Source organism: Pinus tabuliformis, chromosome 4_2, assembly GCF_031772625.1.
Source record: "Pinus tabuliformis cultivar Carrire ecotype Pingquan chromosome 4_2, CPIR1, whole genome shotgun sequence".
In the NCBI taxonomy this organism is placed as follows: domain Eukaryota; kingdom Viridiplantae; phylum Streptophyta; class Pinopsida; order Pinales; family Pinaceae; genus Pinus; species Pinus tabuliformis.
In genome coordinates this window covers 1,134,558,883-1,134,576,357 of record NC_142304.1, presented here as the reverse complement: position 1 = coordinate 1,134,576,357, position 17,475 = coordinate 1,134,558,883, and the positions used below count along the sequence as shown (strand labels likewise).

The 17,475-nt window shown below is 36.6% G+C and overlaps 1 protein-coding gene across 1 annotated transcript in view; it reads left to right on the top strand.

Annotated features, from left to right (window-relative positions):
- LOC149173672 (subtilisin-like protease SBT5.3) overlaps positions 1-16,175 on the top strand; it is a 78,739-nt gene extending 62,564 nt beyond the window's left edge. Inside the window, exons 2-11 of the mRNA XM_089426794.1 lie at positions 11,030-11,127; positions 11,646-11,743; positions 11,838-12,020; positions 12,142-12,253; positions 12,988-13,537; positions 13,635-13,732; positions 14,108-14,353; positions 14,736-14,847; positions 14,950-15,163; positions 15,616-16,175. Coding sequence (XP_089282920.1) covers positions 11,030-11,127; positions 11,646-11,743; positions 11,838-12,020; positions 12,142-12,253; positions 12,988-13,537; positions 13,635-13,732; positions 14,108-14,353; positions 14,736-14,847; positions 14,950-15,163; positions 15,616-16,175 — 2,271 coding nt within the window. The remainder of the gene's footprint in view (positions 1-11,029; positions 11,128-11,645; positions 11,744-11,837; positions 12,021-12,141; positions 12,254-12,987; positions 13,538-13,634; positions 13,733-14,107; positions 14,354-14,735; positions 14,848-14,949; positions 15,164-15,615) is intronic.
- Positions 16,176-17,475: the final 1,300 nt, after the last annotated feature.

Genomic DNA, 17,475 nt, shown 5'->3' with positions numbered 1-17,475 from the left:
TATATGGTAGGTTTCCATGAGAGTATATGACCTCTGTACTCCCGTCTGAGATTGGAAGAGGGAGTTGGACTGGAATAAGATTCTCTTTTCAAAGTTATGAGGGTTGGCAGGCATTGTCACTCACCTTTGTTTATTTCGATAAACATCGCCGAAGAAGTGTTTTGTTTATGCCATGAATAGAACAATCTTTGGTAACCTGTAAGAGGTGTACCTTTCCTGATAAAACAAATGTTTTGTTGGTGATTTGAAGGGTGACCTTGAAACTCTGTTTTATACCTGGGGGCATGCAAACCTTTTGGAGTGCAAGAAAAGAGCGATCATTTATCTGTTTTTTGGATTGGTCGTTTCCTAACTTGCATAAAGAAAGGATGTGGGGCAAAACTCTAAAAATTGTCATTTTAAATGGGACATTCTTATTACACGACTGGATTAATTAAGCAGTTTTAGCGTGGACTTCATGCTCGTTAAAAAATAAACATAAGAAATGAGCACATGTTCCTCCAGAGTTTAAGCTCATTAAAAAATGAACCAATTTTCCGGTAAATAACCATCGTGAATGTAATACTTCAGCCTTTAAAGCCTTGGTCGTGTTTGCATTGTCACCACCACTTTTGCATTGGCCGATCATTCACCTCCATTTGATTGTTTACCCATTTTTAGGAACAGCTGCGAAGAGTGATCTCATTAGCCATCCTTGTAACACTGTCGTGATTGGAAAATTCCAAACTTTACCTGGAATCAGTTGCTACCCATTTTATCACTCGTTCCTCAAAATACAAGTCTCCCTTAAGCTCTTTTCAATTGACTCGTAAAATATGAAAAGATTGCAAAGCCATTGGCCTCTCTAGCTCATTAAAGGGACCGGAAGTGCTATCCCTCCTCTAAATTTTAATCTTTTTGAACCTGAGGGATTATTACACAAAAAGATCGAGCGCTTGTTTGTTCGGCTCGTTAAAAGTATTGAAAATTCATCCCTTCTGTATTGTTTTATACTTTTTCGGACTTAAGGGATTAGATGACGAAAAAGGAATTTTGGAGTTTCCTTTACGTTCCTTTTTAAACTCTCTAAAATTGAAAAGGACAGAGTTATCTTTGTCGTTAAACTCGTTAAAATTTTAATAGCGACAAACTTGTCTATAGACGAGAACGAGTTTCACTATTGCTAGGCTCGTTAAAACATAGCGATGGGTTTGCCCGAAGGGAAAATTATAGAACAATAATATGTTATCCTCCTCAAGCTTGATAAAAATAAAGAGCTACTGGTCAGCAATGACTGGGGAAAAATTGGGAAGAAAACTTGAAGAAACTTTGTTGGTAGCAAGTCGCTCTTGAACATGACACTTTCACTCCGCATCCAAGTCGGGTTGGGTTGTTTCATTCACCGGTCACATCACCATGCTCCCATCATACCATCCACATTTGGGGTTAATGCTACCAATCCATCACGTCAGTGTCGCCGATATGTTCAAGAGAAGTCATTCAGAGAATTCACCTGTGTCTCACCCACTACAATACATTTATACTCCATTCTTTCATGACCGCCACCCTGAACCGTATATCACCAGATCATTTTCACCTCCATTAAAATCATTTGCTCCGTTCCATGTCATTGATGTGGGATTCATTAAGGCCCTCCTGTGATGGATCACTTCTTGTCAACATCAGCTCATTATCCAAGAAGTTGATCTAGGAACACCCCATTCAGTACTTTGAAGCTTGCATGCCTCAATGGCAAGTTTCTCACTTCCGGTGACAGGTTTACATCAATGACCTTCGACCGAAATATTTTTCGTGGTGTTCGACGCCAAGTCCTTTATTCACACCACATGAATTGTATTGCAGTACCTTGAGGGTCATTATCATTATCGGTGATTCCTCTCGCGCTTGTTAACAACTTATATCATTGGCTGGTAATCAAGCAATGTCTTTCCATGTTCGACTCCAGAACATTCCTCACATGGATAGACTTGTACTCCGAGTGAAGATCGAACGAGAATGAAGACCCCGAATCTAGTTTCATCCATCCGGGCTGCGATATATATTCAGGAAAATAAAGACATCAAATGTACATCATTGCTGCACAGATAATCATCCAATCAAAGGGATGATGGCTCTATCAGAATCATCAGTCTACACTCAGACGATTGTCTGTCTTATGTACATGAAAATGAATTTATAAAGCTGAGCATGGGAATTCCCGCCTCAGCTAGATCATGAAAATATTATGAAGATAATGTATTGTATTTTTATCTTATTATAGGTCTCCTCCCAGCTTGAAAGAACTTCGGATCCTCATAATAAAGCATTTCACCCGACATCAAAAGATTAACGACCTCATGCTTTAAGGGGCAACTGTTATAGACATTTTTGGGCACTACAACCCCAAGCATGAAATGTCCATAAACCAAGGGCTCCTAAGTCTCTAAAAGTGTTGTTCTAACCCCTAAAGGAACAAGGTAAGCTTATTACAGCTTCTCTCAAAAGTTCTCCATGAAAAACTGCTCAGAATTGGTCAAAACATGATCATTTCAGCTGCTCCACAAGCCAAGTGCGTTGCATCTCACCTAAGTACACTGTGTGGGTGCGTTGCATTTCAAAAAGACCCTCTATGGGGTGCGATGGGCGAGAAATGACAAATGGCAGTGTCATTCCGCAAGGTGGAGAGGCAATGGAAGCTTCCAGAAACTTCTCCTGTGACACTTGCCTCTCTGAATTCGACCAAGGATGAGTAAGAGATCATCAATATCCAAGTGGAAGCAAGAACTATCAGAGGGAAGACACTAATCAAATCACAAGCTGACTCAACTCCCTTACAGATATCTATATATGGATCCCTCATCCCAGAGATCCAGAGGCTGGAATTTTACATATTGTAAGGAATTGCTGTTGGTTTCTTGAGACAAACATCAGATTGTTGGGTGATATAAGCTTTGTATGAGGTGAAGAGGGGCTTCCTTGCTGAGAGGTTGATGCTGGGTCAGAACAACTGGTTGTAACTCCTCTTGGTTTTTTCTTGTTTATCAATAAAAGTTGTTCAAGTTTTCCTCCATACTCTTGTGTCATTTATGTTTTCTGCATTTGTATGGTCAATTTACATCTGATCCTAAATTGTTTATGATTATAGATCCATGTCTTTGTATAGTTCTATGCTACTGTGATCTTACAGGTACTCTGTGAAGCTGGTCGTGCAAGGGAACAAGTAGCGAAAGACTATCAAGGAAGAGAGGAATCAAACCAGGAGATTAGCGCAAGACAGAGGTTGGTCTTCTTTGTTCCTCTCTATCTATACTTTATAAAGGAAAAACGAAAGTAGCTTTACTTTGTTTGTTTCTAAGGTAGCTATCACACCTTAGTGTGATAAGCAGTTCTGAGTAGACACTTTTCCCTGTAACATAACCACTGTACCAAGAGATGTTGCTTTTTTGAAGTGAAACACCTAAGGTAGGTCTCTAGACATTTGTTGACTACTTCAGTTTGACCATCAGTTTGTGGATGATAGGAAGTACTGAGTTGTAGTTGGGTACCTTGTAGTCGGAAGAGTTCCTACCAAAAGTTACTGGTGAAGATCAGGTCACGATCAAACACAATGGAAGTGGGCATGCCATGCAATTTGAAGATCTGATCCATGAAAGATTGAGCAACCAAAGTCGGTGTAAAAGGGTGGGGTAGTGTGCAAAAATGAGCCTACTTAGAAAGTTTGTCCACAACCACCATGATGACTGACTTGTTTCCTTACTTTGGAAGACCTGTGATGAAATCCATAGAAACCTCTGTCTAGATTGAGGACGAGATGGGCAATGGTTGTAATGTGCCTGGGGATTTGATTGTATCTCCTTTGTGGCATTGACAGACGTTGCTTTTAGCTACAAAAGTAAGAATGTCCTTTTTCATTCCTGTCCAAAAAAATGATCTTCGAGTGCGAGCATACGTCTTCTGAAAGCCTGAATGTCCTGCAATGGGAGATGAGTGCAACTCCACCAAAATGCGGCTTTTGAGGGTGGATGTTTGTGATATTACAACTCTATCCTTGTAGCAAAGAATCTCATCCTACCACGAGTAACTCGCTGTGGAATTTGGATCTGTCTGCAATTGATTAATGAGTTGGGAGAGCCAGGGATGTGAAAACCATTCCTTGCAAGCCTCTTCAATCCATTCTAGAATGGGAAGGGAAATTGCGAGCAGGGTACTTTCCTCCTCAAATTGGCGGGATAACGCATCTGCTACAATATTTTCACGCCCTTTCTTGTAAATTATCTCATAATCATATCCTAGCATTTTTGCGAGCCATTTATTTTGTTGTGGTGAGGATAGGCGTTGCTCTAAAAAATATTTAAGGCTTTGATGGTCTATGCGGATTTAGAAACGTCGCCCCAATAAGTATGGTCGCCAGGTATCTACTGCATGTAAGATGGCCATCATCTCTTTCTCATAGGTAGATTGTCTCAGATTCTTCCCACTTAGTTGTTGGCCTGTGAAGGCCAAGGGTCAACCTTCTTGGATTAAGACCACCCCAATACCCGTACCAGAAGCATCACATTCAATCACAAAAGATTTGGTGAAGTCGGGTAGTGCTAAGACTGGAGTGGAACACATGGCATGTTTGAGAGTTGTAAAGGCCTGTTGTGCTTCATCATTCCAAAGGAATGAATTTTTCTTGAGGAGTTGAGTGAGGGGCCTAGCAATGCAACCATAATTGTGGACAAATTTGTGATAGTAGCCTGTGAGACCCAAAAATCCTCTCAAGCTCTTCAAGGTCTTTGGTTGAGGCCAATATTGCATTGCCTGGATCTTTTTGGGGTCCACCCTAACACCTTCACTCCCCACAATGTGGCCCAAATACTCAACTTCTTCCATGCCAAAAGAGCACTTGGACATCTTGACAAATAATTTATGCTTGTGGAGAAGTTGCAAGAGCAAATCTACATGTTGAAGATGTGTGGCTCAGGTGCGACTGTAGATGAGGATGTCATCAAAGAAAACAAGGACAAATTTTCTTAGATATGGTTTGAGCAGGTGGTTCATAAGGCTCTGAAAAGTGGATGGGGCATTACAAAAACCAAATGGCATGACCAGGAACTCATAATGGCCTTCATGAGTTCGGAAAGTAGTCATTGGAATGTTTACTTCTTTCATGCAAATTTGGTGGTAGCCTAAGCGAAGTTCGAGCTTAGTAAAGAATTGAGCCCCATTTAGTTCATCCAGCAAATCATCGACAACCGAGATGGGAAATTTATCTTTGACTATCAACTTATTGAGGACCCTGAAGTCTGGACACATACGCCATTCGCCATCTTTCTTGAGCACCATGACCACCGACAATGAATAAGGACTAATGTTGGGACGAATGACACCTGCTTACAAGAGTTCCTTGATTATTTTTTCAATTTCATTCTTTTGGGCGAACGGATATCTATATGGGCACAAATTTGGTGGTTGGGTCCCTGGGACCAAAGTAATGCTATGATCATGTTCCCCTCTCGAGGATGGAAGCTCATGAGGCTTGTCAAAGACTGGCAGATGGTTGTTTAAGATCTATTGCATCTGAGAATGAATATGAAGAGAATTGGGTTCGAAGGCCTGGATGGCATTAAATTGGGCTATAACTCCATGGTGGCCCTTTTCTAACAATTTTTCCATCCGATGTGCGTTGATGATAGAGAGAGCTCCTGCTTGGAGTTCGCGGAGGGTATGTGTGTGGTTGTTCTGCTTAAAGCTCATATATAACTCCTGAAAATCCATTGTGATTGGGCCAAGTGTGCAAAGCCATTCAGCACCTAGGACAATGTCACACCCTCCCATGTGTATGGCAAACATGTGGGCCTTTAACTAATAATCCCCCATTTGAAGTTTGACATTTTCACAGTGGCCTTCACATTTCATTGTCCGCCCATCAGCGATTTGGACCTGGAAGTTAGAAACTGCTCGGACAAAACAATTCACTGCTTCTGCGACTCTTTGATGGATAAAATGATGTGTACTGCCACTATCAATCAAGACTACTATTGGGCGATGCTTAATAAAACCTCTAATTTTGAGATTTTGGGGAGAAGAAATCCCTACCAAAGCATGCAGCGAGATAATTGGTTCTTCAAGTACATTGTCCTACTAGTTGTCCTCTTCTTCCTCTGGTTCCTCAAGTGGTGGGGTGTCTTCCGATGAACTGTGATCAGTAGCATCAATTTGAAAGAATTTGGGCTCCTTGCATTTATGCTCGGGGGAGTATTTCTCATCATAGTAGTAACACAATCCTTGCTTTCTTCTTTCCGCCATTTCTGCTGGTGACACCTTTTGAACCTTGAGTGTTTGGCTAGTTCTTTGAGCCTGTGTGGGGCGACCCTTGGCGATGAAATTTGGGTGATTGGACTGGGCCGCTAACGCACGTTCTTCTTCACGAGCTATCCTAAAAGCATGCAACCATGAGCTAGGGTGGTGTAGGCAGACGTGGGCTTGGATGGCTTCTTTGAGACCACTGACAAAACATTCCACGTAGAACTCATCATGTAGACCTCCAGTTTTTTACTCCGAACGGAGTTTTACTCCTTGCTTAGGAATACTGCAATAGCTGAATCCCAGAAATTTCAATGCTGCCCAAAGTCCTACGAAAATCACGCCCAGATATGGGAACCCACATAATTAGTCAGATCTGAATGGCAGATCTGATTGTTGCGACGGCTACAGAGCCCAAACTGCTAGATCTGGATGGCAGATCTGATGGATCTGAGAGATCTGAATGGCTGATCTGATAGATCTGAATGGTGGAACTGATTACTACTGCGGAGTTGATGGATCTGATAGATCTGAATGGCTGATCTGATAGATCTGAACAGCGGAACTGATTGTTGTTGTTGCGACAAAACCCCACCTGCGAGATATGATCTGGCAAAGATTATGTGTGATCGAGAGATAGAGAAGGGAACTATGGTCTCCAGGAGTGTCAGGTGCTACAGATCGCGATATACACAAGGGTCTGACAGTAGTACTTGGCCCAATTTTTCAGGGCACTAACCAAGGAGGATCAACCATACCCTTAGCCATACAACCTGACTACCCTATCGTATGCGTGAGTAGTCTCTCCGAGTGTTGTTCTCGGTGTACTGTAGCAGCAAGACGGCCAACAGTTTATCTATGGCGAGGTTTCAAGGGAGCTAGGGGGCTTTCGATATACCCAGAAGGTACTTGGAAGACAGTCAATGTGCGGTTCTATCTAATGCGCTACTACTCGAAGGGGTACCCATAGGGGTTACAATGGAGTCCAACAAGCATGAACACCTCTTGTATTTCCTACGTGCATGCCTCTCCAAATCTGTCGGTTTATGCGCTCAACGACAGATCCCGTGGTTTAAAAACGTCGGAACACGTCTCTAGCCAAAAAAAAAATTGCTAAAAATTGGAGATCCCACCAGCCCTGGAAAGCGCTCTGATACCACTTGTTATGCTCTTAACCTGCAAGACGATATCAAAATATCAAATATGCGAAGAAATATACCCAGAACATAGAACAATGAGAAATAACAGCAAGTATTTTATTATTCAGAAAGCAATGTTCACTTGCCTCTTCGAGTGGGCAACCTCCAATAGAGTTGAGCTCAATTACAAAATAAGACACGATGCCCCTTGAGGGGAGTCTCTTATCCTTTATATAGGATTCATACATGCAATACCATGGTTCTTATTAATACCATCTATCTAATACCATGGCCCATTTGCAACTAACTGTGGTCCCTTCATTAAGTGCGAGTTAACCACTTACAATTATTAATATGGCCTTTATTGACTCTTTACTTAACTATAACTATGACTCGATCCTATTACATAAATAAGGGGGTTAGGGTTGGACCCTAACAGAACATATTCATCTCTCATATACAATCATTGTTTTGATCTATTCATTATGTCATTGCTTCACACTCAAGACAAACTAGAAATAAAGTGGTTGATTCCCTGGAAATTTTGGGGTGTTAGGATATCAAAACTTGTATAATTGTATCCTCGTTTGAATGGGAGACACCTAATTGGAAAGTATCCTTGCAACTTATCTTAGATGTTGATAGTCTACCCATGATGAGGGTGAATGAACACATGGAAATGGAGGTTGGGATGGTTCCCGCGACCTTGTCGCCTCCCACTACATTAATAGGTGGGTGGCATGGCTAGCCTACCCCATGCATCACACATACGAGTTTATTCTTCATTTACTACGATGTTAAGCCTCCCATAGTTCCTCTATCATGTGAAGAGTATTGTCGTTACCAAAAATTTATGTTGTGCTAAGATTCCTCCCCAACTGTTGGTGAGATTATTCCCTCTGACAGTGTCAAATGTACACATGGCTAGACGTTTGCATAGTTATGGCAATATTTATGGTTTTTACTGAGAAGAGGTCACATGTCTCTGAGGATGCAGGGGTAGTGCTCTAGGATTGCATGGAATCCATCTCAATTTCAAATTCTGAAAATTACACTTACCTACTTAAGTTACTAGTTTGTGGACCAAAGGCTGAAAAAATGCCCTTATAGAGTTCATGCCACATAATTTTGAGAACTTTTTTGGAGATGTAAGAGCAGGGAGTAGGTGTCACCATTTTGCACTTAAGGCCTATAACCTAATATGCTTTGACGTCTTGGGATAGCGTCCTCTTAGGACAAGCTTGTCTTTTGAACCCTGATATTTGTTTCCAATATTCTACGTTTGTATGGATCAAGTGTAGTGATGTTCTTTTAATTTCCCCATGGGTTCACTATGGTCTGCACCTTGGGGTTTCCATGCAAGTGGGTGTTTTTACCTAATGGGTGACTTTTGGACTTATGTTTTTCCCTTTGTTTTTATGTTGGCCTGGAATATCGCAAACTCTTTGTATCTTTAACCTTCTCTTCTATCATGGTATGTGATCTTATTTTCTGTAGTTTGAACTTGTTGAGGGCTTGTCATCTTGTCAGAAGCAAAGCAATTTGAAACCAAAAAAATTAATGTTCACATAGCACATGAAAGAATATACTATAAAATTAAAGTTACAAATTATATTATATTGTATAATATATATATATATGAAAGTAAGTTACATGAAACTAACTAGGTCTTGTACAGTGACATGCGAAAGATAACTAGGTCTTGTACAGTGACATGCGAAAGATAGAAAGGGATGGATCTTCAGCCCCTCCGCTTTGTTAGGCCTCGCAAGATATAGAAATCCAGAGGATCCTTTTTCCCAATGTTTTGTGATCTAATTCCAACTAACAATTTAACGGTTGATGCTCTCCCTGTGTTCTTTGGTCTAATACAAACTAATAGTTTAAATTAATAGTTGAAACTAAAAGTTTAATGCATCGTTATTAACAACTTCATACAGATCTGAACTATTGAGATGAGAGGTTGCGCTCAAAACAAATTGTTAGCATGTGATATGGTATACATAACTAGTCATTCTCGTTCCACTTTTCATATATAGAAATCGGAACTTGGACACACATCTTCAAAGCATTTGTGTGAAACTCTCTGCAATAGCTCTGCTCCAGAAGATGGCAGAGAAAACAATTTCGTTTATACTTCTTGTATTGTTGTTATCATTCACAGGTTCAGCTGTGGGCGCTAAAAAGGCAAGAAGAAATATCTCGCACTCTGTGCTAATTTTACATGCAGGGAGTTCTTGATAGATGATGAATGCTGCTTCAGTTTTTTGTTTTGAATTTAATTTTTTCAGAATCCTCAGAGTGAAAAATCTTTGTTTTGAATTTAATTTATTCAGAATCCTCAGAGTGAATCGATTTTTGATCTGATTGAATTATAATTGAATTGATAATGTTAAGAATGATTTTGGGTAAGTTACTGCTTTTTCCAACATTAAACACGCTGATTTTCAATATTGTTCTTTTCCATTAAGAGGTTTACTAGATTATTTTGTTATAAAATATACATTATTGCTATTTAAAATTTTCTTTTAATTTAGTGAATTGTTTTCTGTTTTAAATTTAGGTAGGATTTGGATTTGTGAGGGTGTTATAGTTATTTAATTGGTATTATTTTTTTTATATATTAGTTTAGATTTATTTTAATTTTAGTGTAAAATTTGAGAAAAGATTTGTGCTTGATTATTTTAAGTGTTTTATAAGTTTGGAATTATGGATCTAGTTTAATTATTAATTATTGATTTTATTTTTATTTTCTATATATTTGATTTTTTAAGTGCTTTATAAATCTAGAATAATGGATCTGGTCTAATTACTAATTATTGATTTTATTTTTATTTTTATGTAATTTGACAGTAACATAACATAACAATATATTGAAAATGTCTTTCATATGAGGAGAATGCCTCTCCATGCAATAAATACACTCAAATATTAAACATTATGCAGTAAGTCAGTGACTGACTTATTGACTTTACATCTTGTTTATTGGATATCATTTTATTCTCATCAAACAAAATGTAAAGGAAGTAAACCAGTCATTAGTTTTTTACACGGTGTTTAAAATTTGCCCACTCTGACTAAATATTTGGACCCTCTCATATATCACATATAAAGAAAGTTTAATAAATTATCATATATTTTTTACTTTAAAAAACACTTTTTATAATTATTTTTTTATAAAATAACCTATCCTATTATAAAAATAATAGATATAATAAAAAAATTATAATACAACACGGAAAAAAATCAATAAAAAAAAATATTAAACCTCAACTCAATTCAATCTTATTTGCTAAAGGGTAAAAACATATATATACCAGAGAGACTATACGATAGTTTATCAAAAATTCCAAACCTCTTTTTATTTTATTTCATCTCACATACAACCCATTTAAATTAAATTTAATTTACAATACTATAGCCTATCAAAAAGACCATACAACCCATTTAAATTCAATTTCAATTTAAGATACTATAACCTATCAAAAACACCATATCTTTGATTTCACATGCAACGCTTTTGAAATTAAATTTCAATTTTAAATTAATATTTCTCTGTCATGTTTCTATTTTTTTAACTAATGGTGGGAATAATTTATTGATCATTATTTTGTCTGTTACAGTCCTATGTGGTGTACTTGGGAGGACAGTATGACGAGAATCTACAACACCAACTGGTAGCTGATTCTCATCATGAACTTCTGGGATCTGTATTAGGAAGGTAATAGTGCATCCATCCATGAAAAAATGGGATAATTAGTTCCAGTGTATTTTAAAAATTTGTATTTATTTGATTTTAGATACTTTAATTATATATGTGTGAGAATAATGGAATAGGTAATTGAGTTTGGTTTGTATTTTGAATGACAAGGGTTAGTAAGATTTGAATTAATGAAATCTAAAGAAATATTTTAACAATATACTGCTCTATCAGTAAAAAGATAATTTAATAATAAATTTTATGATAAATTAGTCATAAAGTATAATGGATTAGATGGATGATTGAGTACTTCATACTGAGGATTTAGGAGTTCTCACCATCAGCTTCTGGCATCTGTATTACGAAGGTAATAGTGCATGCATCAATCCATGGATAAATGGAATCTTCAATTTTCTGCAATCTTTAATAGGAAAGTAATGGTGCATGCATCAATCCATTGATAAATGGGATAATTAGTTAAAATATATTTTTGGCTTGTATTTTGGATAACCTAGGAAATTTGAATTTGAAATCTGCAGCAAGCAGAGAGCCAAGGACGCTATCTTCTACTCATACACCAGAAGCTTGAATGGTTTTGCTGCTACTCTGGAAGAAGAAGAAGCTCTTGCTCTCTCAGGTGAATTACTCATCACTAAACCATAATTTGCACAGTTCGTAGACACAAAATTTTAGATTTTTTCTAACTGAATTGATGTTGCTGCTGTTGTCAGAACTCCCTCAGGTAATATCTGTATTTCCTAACAGAGCAAGAAGTCTACACACAACTCGTTCATGGGGATTCCTTGGATTAGAAGAAGGCGCTGGAGAATCTGAGAATGAAAATATTCCTATGCAGTCACTATGGAGAAAAGCAAAATTTGGGGAAGATGTTATAGTTGCTCACCTGGATACTGGTAGCTACTAGCTCCCCAATAATCTAAAAAAAGTTCAGTGTATGCTTGATAAGATACATTAAGATAATTTTAATTTTGTTGTTGGTGTTAAATATTCATGTTATTGTTCTTCTGGTTTTAGGGGTATGGCCTGAATCTGCAAGCTTCCGAGACACAGGTATAGGACCTATTCCTTCTCGATGGAGGGGCATTTGTCAAAATGGAACAAAATTTACTAATGCTCAATGTAACAGGTATGTTGATTAATATGCATGGCACTTCTCAATGTAATTTCCAGTTGTAATCCTTTATTAGTTTTAATGTAGGCTGCCTGCATAACAAAGCCCAACCCAAATAACGATGTCCCTATAAACAAATACTAGAATCTTCTTTCCAACCAAAGACTTAAATGGAGAATCTTCTTTACAACCAAATACTTAAATCTTCCTTGACATATTTTTAATGTAAAGGTTCTTAATGTGACTTCACATTTTATAGTTTTGACCCTAAGGTGTCTTTATGAGGCCGAAACACAGTCCCTACGACCAAGTATTTCATTTTCTTTTCCAACCTTTTTTTACCTTAAGGATTTTGAAGGTTTTTGTTTGGGTTAAGGATTTTGAAGGTTTTTGGTTGGGTTATAAATTTATTGTTCTTGATTTTAAATTTGTTTCTGTTAAGTTTATAACAAATTTGTCAAAATATTATGGTTTGTGTGAGGTTTTGTTCTTATTAGGTTTTAGATTCAAATTTTATAAATAGAAACAAAAGAACAAATTGTGAAAAAAAATGTGAAGGTTATACAATTCTTGTATGATATTTGTGATTCGTAAAGATATTATAGTTTGTGTGAGATTTAATTTTGTTTGTGTGAAATTTAATTCTTATTAAGTTTTGAGTTCAAATCTGATTGAAAATGTTGAGATTAAAATAGGCACTCTTCACAGTAATATAGAAGTATCACTTTCCAAAGTGCTGTGTGCCGCAGGAAACTGATTGGTGCCAGATACTTCATCAATGGATTTTATGCTGAATATGGAGGTTTGAATTTCTCTGCGACAGGCGAATTTTTTTCTCCCAGAGACAGAGGTGGACATGGAACGCATACTCTGTCCACAGCGGGTGGGAATTGTGTGAGAAATGCAAGCCTATATGGACATGCACAAGGGGTTGCAAAAGGAGGAGCTCCTCATGCCAGAGTTGCAACTTACAAAGTTTGTTGGCCTGATGATAACGGTGACTATAGTTGCTATGATGCAGATATCCTTGCAGCATTCGATGCGGGGATGCATGATGGGGTCGATGTGTTTTCCATTTCTCTGGGAGGTTTTTCTCCTAATTATTTTCAAAATAGTGTGTCCATTGGATCATTCCATGCTGTCCAGAGAGGAAAGGTAGTTGTCTGTTCTGCTGGAAATGATGGTCCAGATCCCTTGACAGTTGTAAGTGTGGCACCGTGGATCATCACTGTGGCAGCAAGCACCATTGATAGACAATATCCTTCACATGCTATTCTTGGAAACAACAGAAAATATATAGTGAGTATACCTTATCTCTTTACCTCATATCAAATTTTAGCTAACCTATCTGATGGAATTTGATATATGAATCTGATCCCTTCCATTATAATACCAGGGGCTAAGCCTATCCCAGTTCCAACTGCCGAAGGGAAAAATGTATCCATTGGTATCATCAGCTGATGTCAGAGCTCCACATGCAAAGGAAACTGATGCGTATGCTACATAATTACCCATTTTCATAATTTTCAGACTAAACAGAAATAGCTAAGCTAGATGTTGTTAGAAAGAATTAAAATTTGGATTAAGTATACAGAGGGCATTTTTTGTTTCGCAAATAAGGGATTTTATACAACAATTTGGTATGTGGGGATATTTTTATGTCAGGAGACAGGTCAGTTGTTTGACCCCTACCCTGACCATCAAATTCTGAGATATTCACTTAAATTTGCTATGGACATAAATTCAGAAAATGTGTATCTTCACTGTAAACTTAAAATTAGATTAGAATTATGGTTATTTAAATAGATGAAAAGAAGCAACTCTTTATAGTGATGAGTTTCAACATTTCTAATGAGAATAATGTTGCAGACAACTCTGCCTCCAAGGTGCTCTAGATCCAGAAAAAGTTAAAGGAAAAATTGTTGCCTGCCTGCGTGGTGACAATGAATTACTCGAGAAAGGTGAAACAGTTCGTACAGCAGGAGGAGTAGGCGTGATTATCTGCAATGGACCCAAAACCGAACGAGACATTCTTTTAGAAACATATTCTCTTCCTGCCACACATTTGCATGCAGAGGATGGAGCAGAAGTTTTTGACTACATCAAATCAACAGTGTAGGATTCTAGGTTTCTATAGTTTTCTATACAGATTTTAAAAGTGGATTGCATATTTCTAGAAAATTTGGAAATGGGATGGCTGAGTAGTTTTTGACTACATCAAATCAACAGTGTAGGAGTCTAGATTTTGATAGTTTTTTTATAAACATGTTGGAAGTGGATGAAATATATTTAAAATATTTGGAAATATGATGGAGCAGTGATTAAACATTTGGTTTCCTAATTTCATTCTTATTCATCGGATTTCAAAATATTTGAAATATGTCTAGAGTGTGTAAGTAAATTAAATGTAACTGTTAGGAGCATGTTAAAAAGGTTTGTAGTCAACAAAGTACCATACATGAAAATCCTAATTTGCAGTTAAACTATGCTCATTCAGGTCCCCTCTGGCTTCTATTGATGCAAGAACTAAGTTAAATATAAAGCCAGCTCCGGTGATGGCAAAATTTTCTTCTCAAGGGCCGAATCAGATTACTCCTGACATACTCAAGGTTATAGTCCATTCCCCACAAGTAGTGTTCACATCATGATATATCCATTGTCAAAGACAGTAACTATTGCAAAGAAACTTCTTAATTGTTTCTCCCATGCAGCCTGATATTACAGCTCCAGGGGTGAACATCCTTGCAGCATTTTCAGAAGCAGCACCAATAACTGATCTTACCTCCGATAATAGACATGCTCCTTTCAATGTACTTTCAGGCACATCTATGGCATGCCCACATGTTGCTGGAGTTGCTGCTTTATTAAAGGGAGCACATCCTGATTGGAGCCCAGCAGCCATCAAATCTGCCATTATGACTACAGGTATATAAATCCAGCTATTTATTCATTTATTATGGTAAATTTATATTTCTTTTGGGTTCTTGACTTTGAAATTCAATAGATGTTTTTCCACATTTATTTTAGCTATGAGATGATTAAATAATCTGTCTAACAAACCAGATTCAAAATAGTCTAAATAATCTTCTTTTATTTTTTTAATGCACAGGGTTTTGAACTTATAACCTTCTTATAAAAGAATGATGAAAAGTATATTCTATCTAATTCCCAAATATTTCTGAACAAGGACTTTCTATGATTAAAATTGATTTGGAATTCATTTTCCCTATTCATTTTTCCTGTCAACAATTCAACCCATCAAATGTGGTTCTGTGGTTCATCTCCCGAGTCCCGAACAAATTGATGAAACATATCTGAGCAAGCTCAATGAATAAAATACAATTAGATGATAAACTGGTTTCATTTGTGAATTACAGCTACCAGAATGGACAACACCAAGGAGCCAATCAAGAATGCATCACGGCAAATAGCAGGTCCTTTTAACTATGGCGCAGGTCATGTTAATCCGAATGCTGTTGGAAATCCTGGCCTCGTCTATGATCTAGAAATGGAAGACTACTACAGTTTCTTATGCAGTTTGAATTATAATTCAAGGCAGATGAAAGCCATTACAGGAAAGGCATTCTCATGTGCAGCAGGCCAACATAAGATACATGACTTCAATTATCCTTCCATCACGGTCTCAAAACTGAAAGGATCTGTGACTTTGAAAAGAAGGGTGACAAATGTGGCAAAAGGACCGGCAACTTACAAAGCAAAGGTTGAATATCCTCCTGGGGTTTTAGTTTCAGTGGAACCAGAAAAGCTTGAGTTCTCTAAGCTTGGGGAAAAGAAATCGTTCAATGTGATATTAAGAGCGACAAATAGCTCTGGTGGAGAGTATGTGTTTGGATCACTCAGATGGGAACATCCTCAGTACTTGGTGGTAAGTCCCATTGTTGTGAATGCCAACGACTGCAAGAGGTCAGTGAATTAAGAACATTCGGACGAAAATCCCATGTAAGTCCCACTGTGGTGAAAGCAATAGCTACCAGAGGTCAGTGATGTTGAGAAGATTCAGACTAAAAGTAAAAGTAAGTGTAAGATTATATTTTGTAGAAGAATAGTTAGATATTATCCAGTCCATAGGTTTATTTTAATCACATTGTAATGTCTAAATTTGTTGCTGTTTTTTAAATAAAAATAAAAAATAAAAAAATATGTTTTAAATAGAAAAATAGTATTGGCTATAGATGTTTAAATTTTATATTTTTCAAAAATTTTAAACAAAAGATTTAAATAAATTATTTGAAAATGCAAGTTAAGTTATGTTGAATCTATATAGAAAAAATTAAGTTTTTATAGTTAAAATTTTATTTGGTTAAAAATTAAGTTTGTATGGTTAAAATTTTATGTCCTATGTATGTAACCATTGTGATGAATAATATCATAGTGTGTGATTTTTATTGTGTAAAATCTAGCTCCTTGTGCATATTTCAATTTCTATCAAGATAATCATAGATTGATTGCCTTTTTTTCCAACCATATTCTTAATTATACATTGGTGAAATTATACATAATTTTTCAAACCTAAAAATATGTTTTATTAGCTAGATATTATATGGTATAAAAAGAGAAATTTCAGCCATCTATTTTCTCATATATTATATATATATGCATATATTTTCATTGGAAACCATATTGTTAATTCTGAAAATTGTAAGAGGCAACAAGCATTTCATTTTGATCTACATTGCAAAAATTTCTAGCCAACATAAGAAGAGGGCTTCAAGATCTAGATTTGCAAATCTATTCCAAACACCAAAACTCCAAAGTGTTATTTTATATCTCATTGTACATCTTACTTTAGGATAGCCTTTGAGAAAATTATCTCTACATCCTCGTGATCAGTATTATGGTTTTTGCAAATTTCATTTGTTTGCATTGCTTGCTTTTGCCATTAGGACTATTTCCTTAATTTATTTTTTAATTTTAGTATTTTTATTTTAATTTAATTCGATCTCACTTTTAATTTTCACATACTTTTTAATAAATAATTTTCTTACATTTATTTCACATCATCACGAATTTGTTTTTTTTAATTTAACAAACACGTGTTTATAATATTAATAGTTAATATTTAACCATATTATTATTATTATTAAAACATTTAAAAGTACTAAGGGAATCAAATTATTTAATTAACTCATGGAAATTTCCAAGAAATTTTAACCTAAGGTTACAAATATTTTTCCATTATGGATCACTTTGAGTAGGTTTATGAATTTTAAAGATAA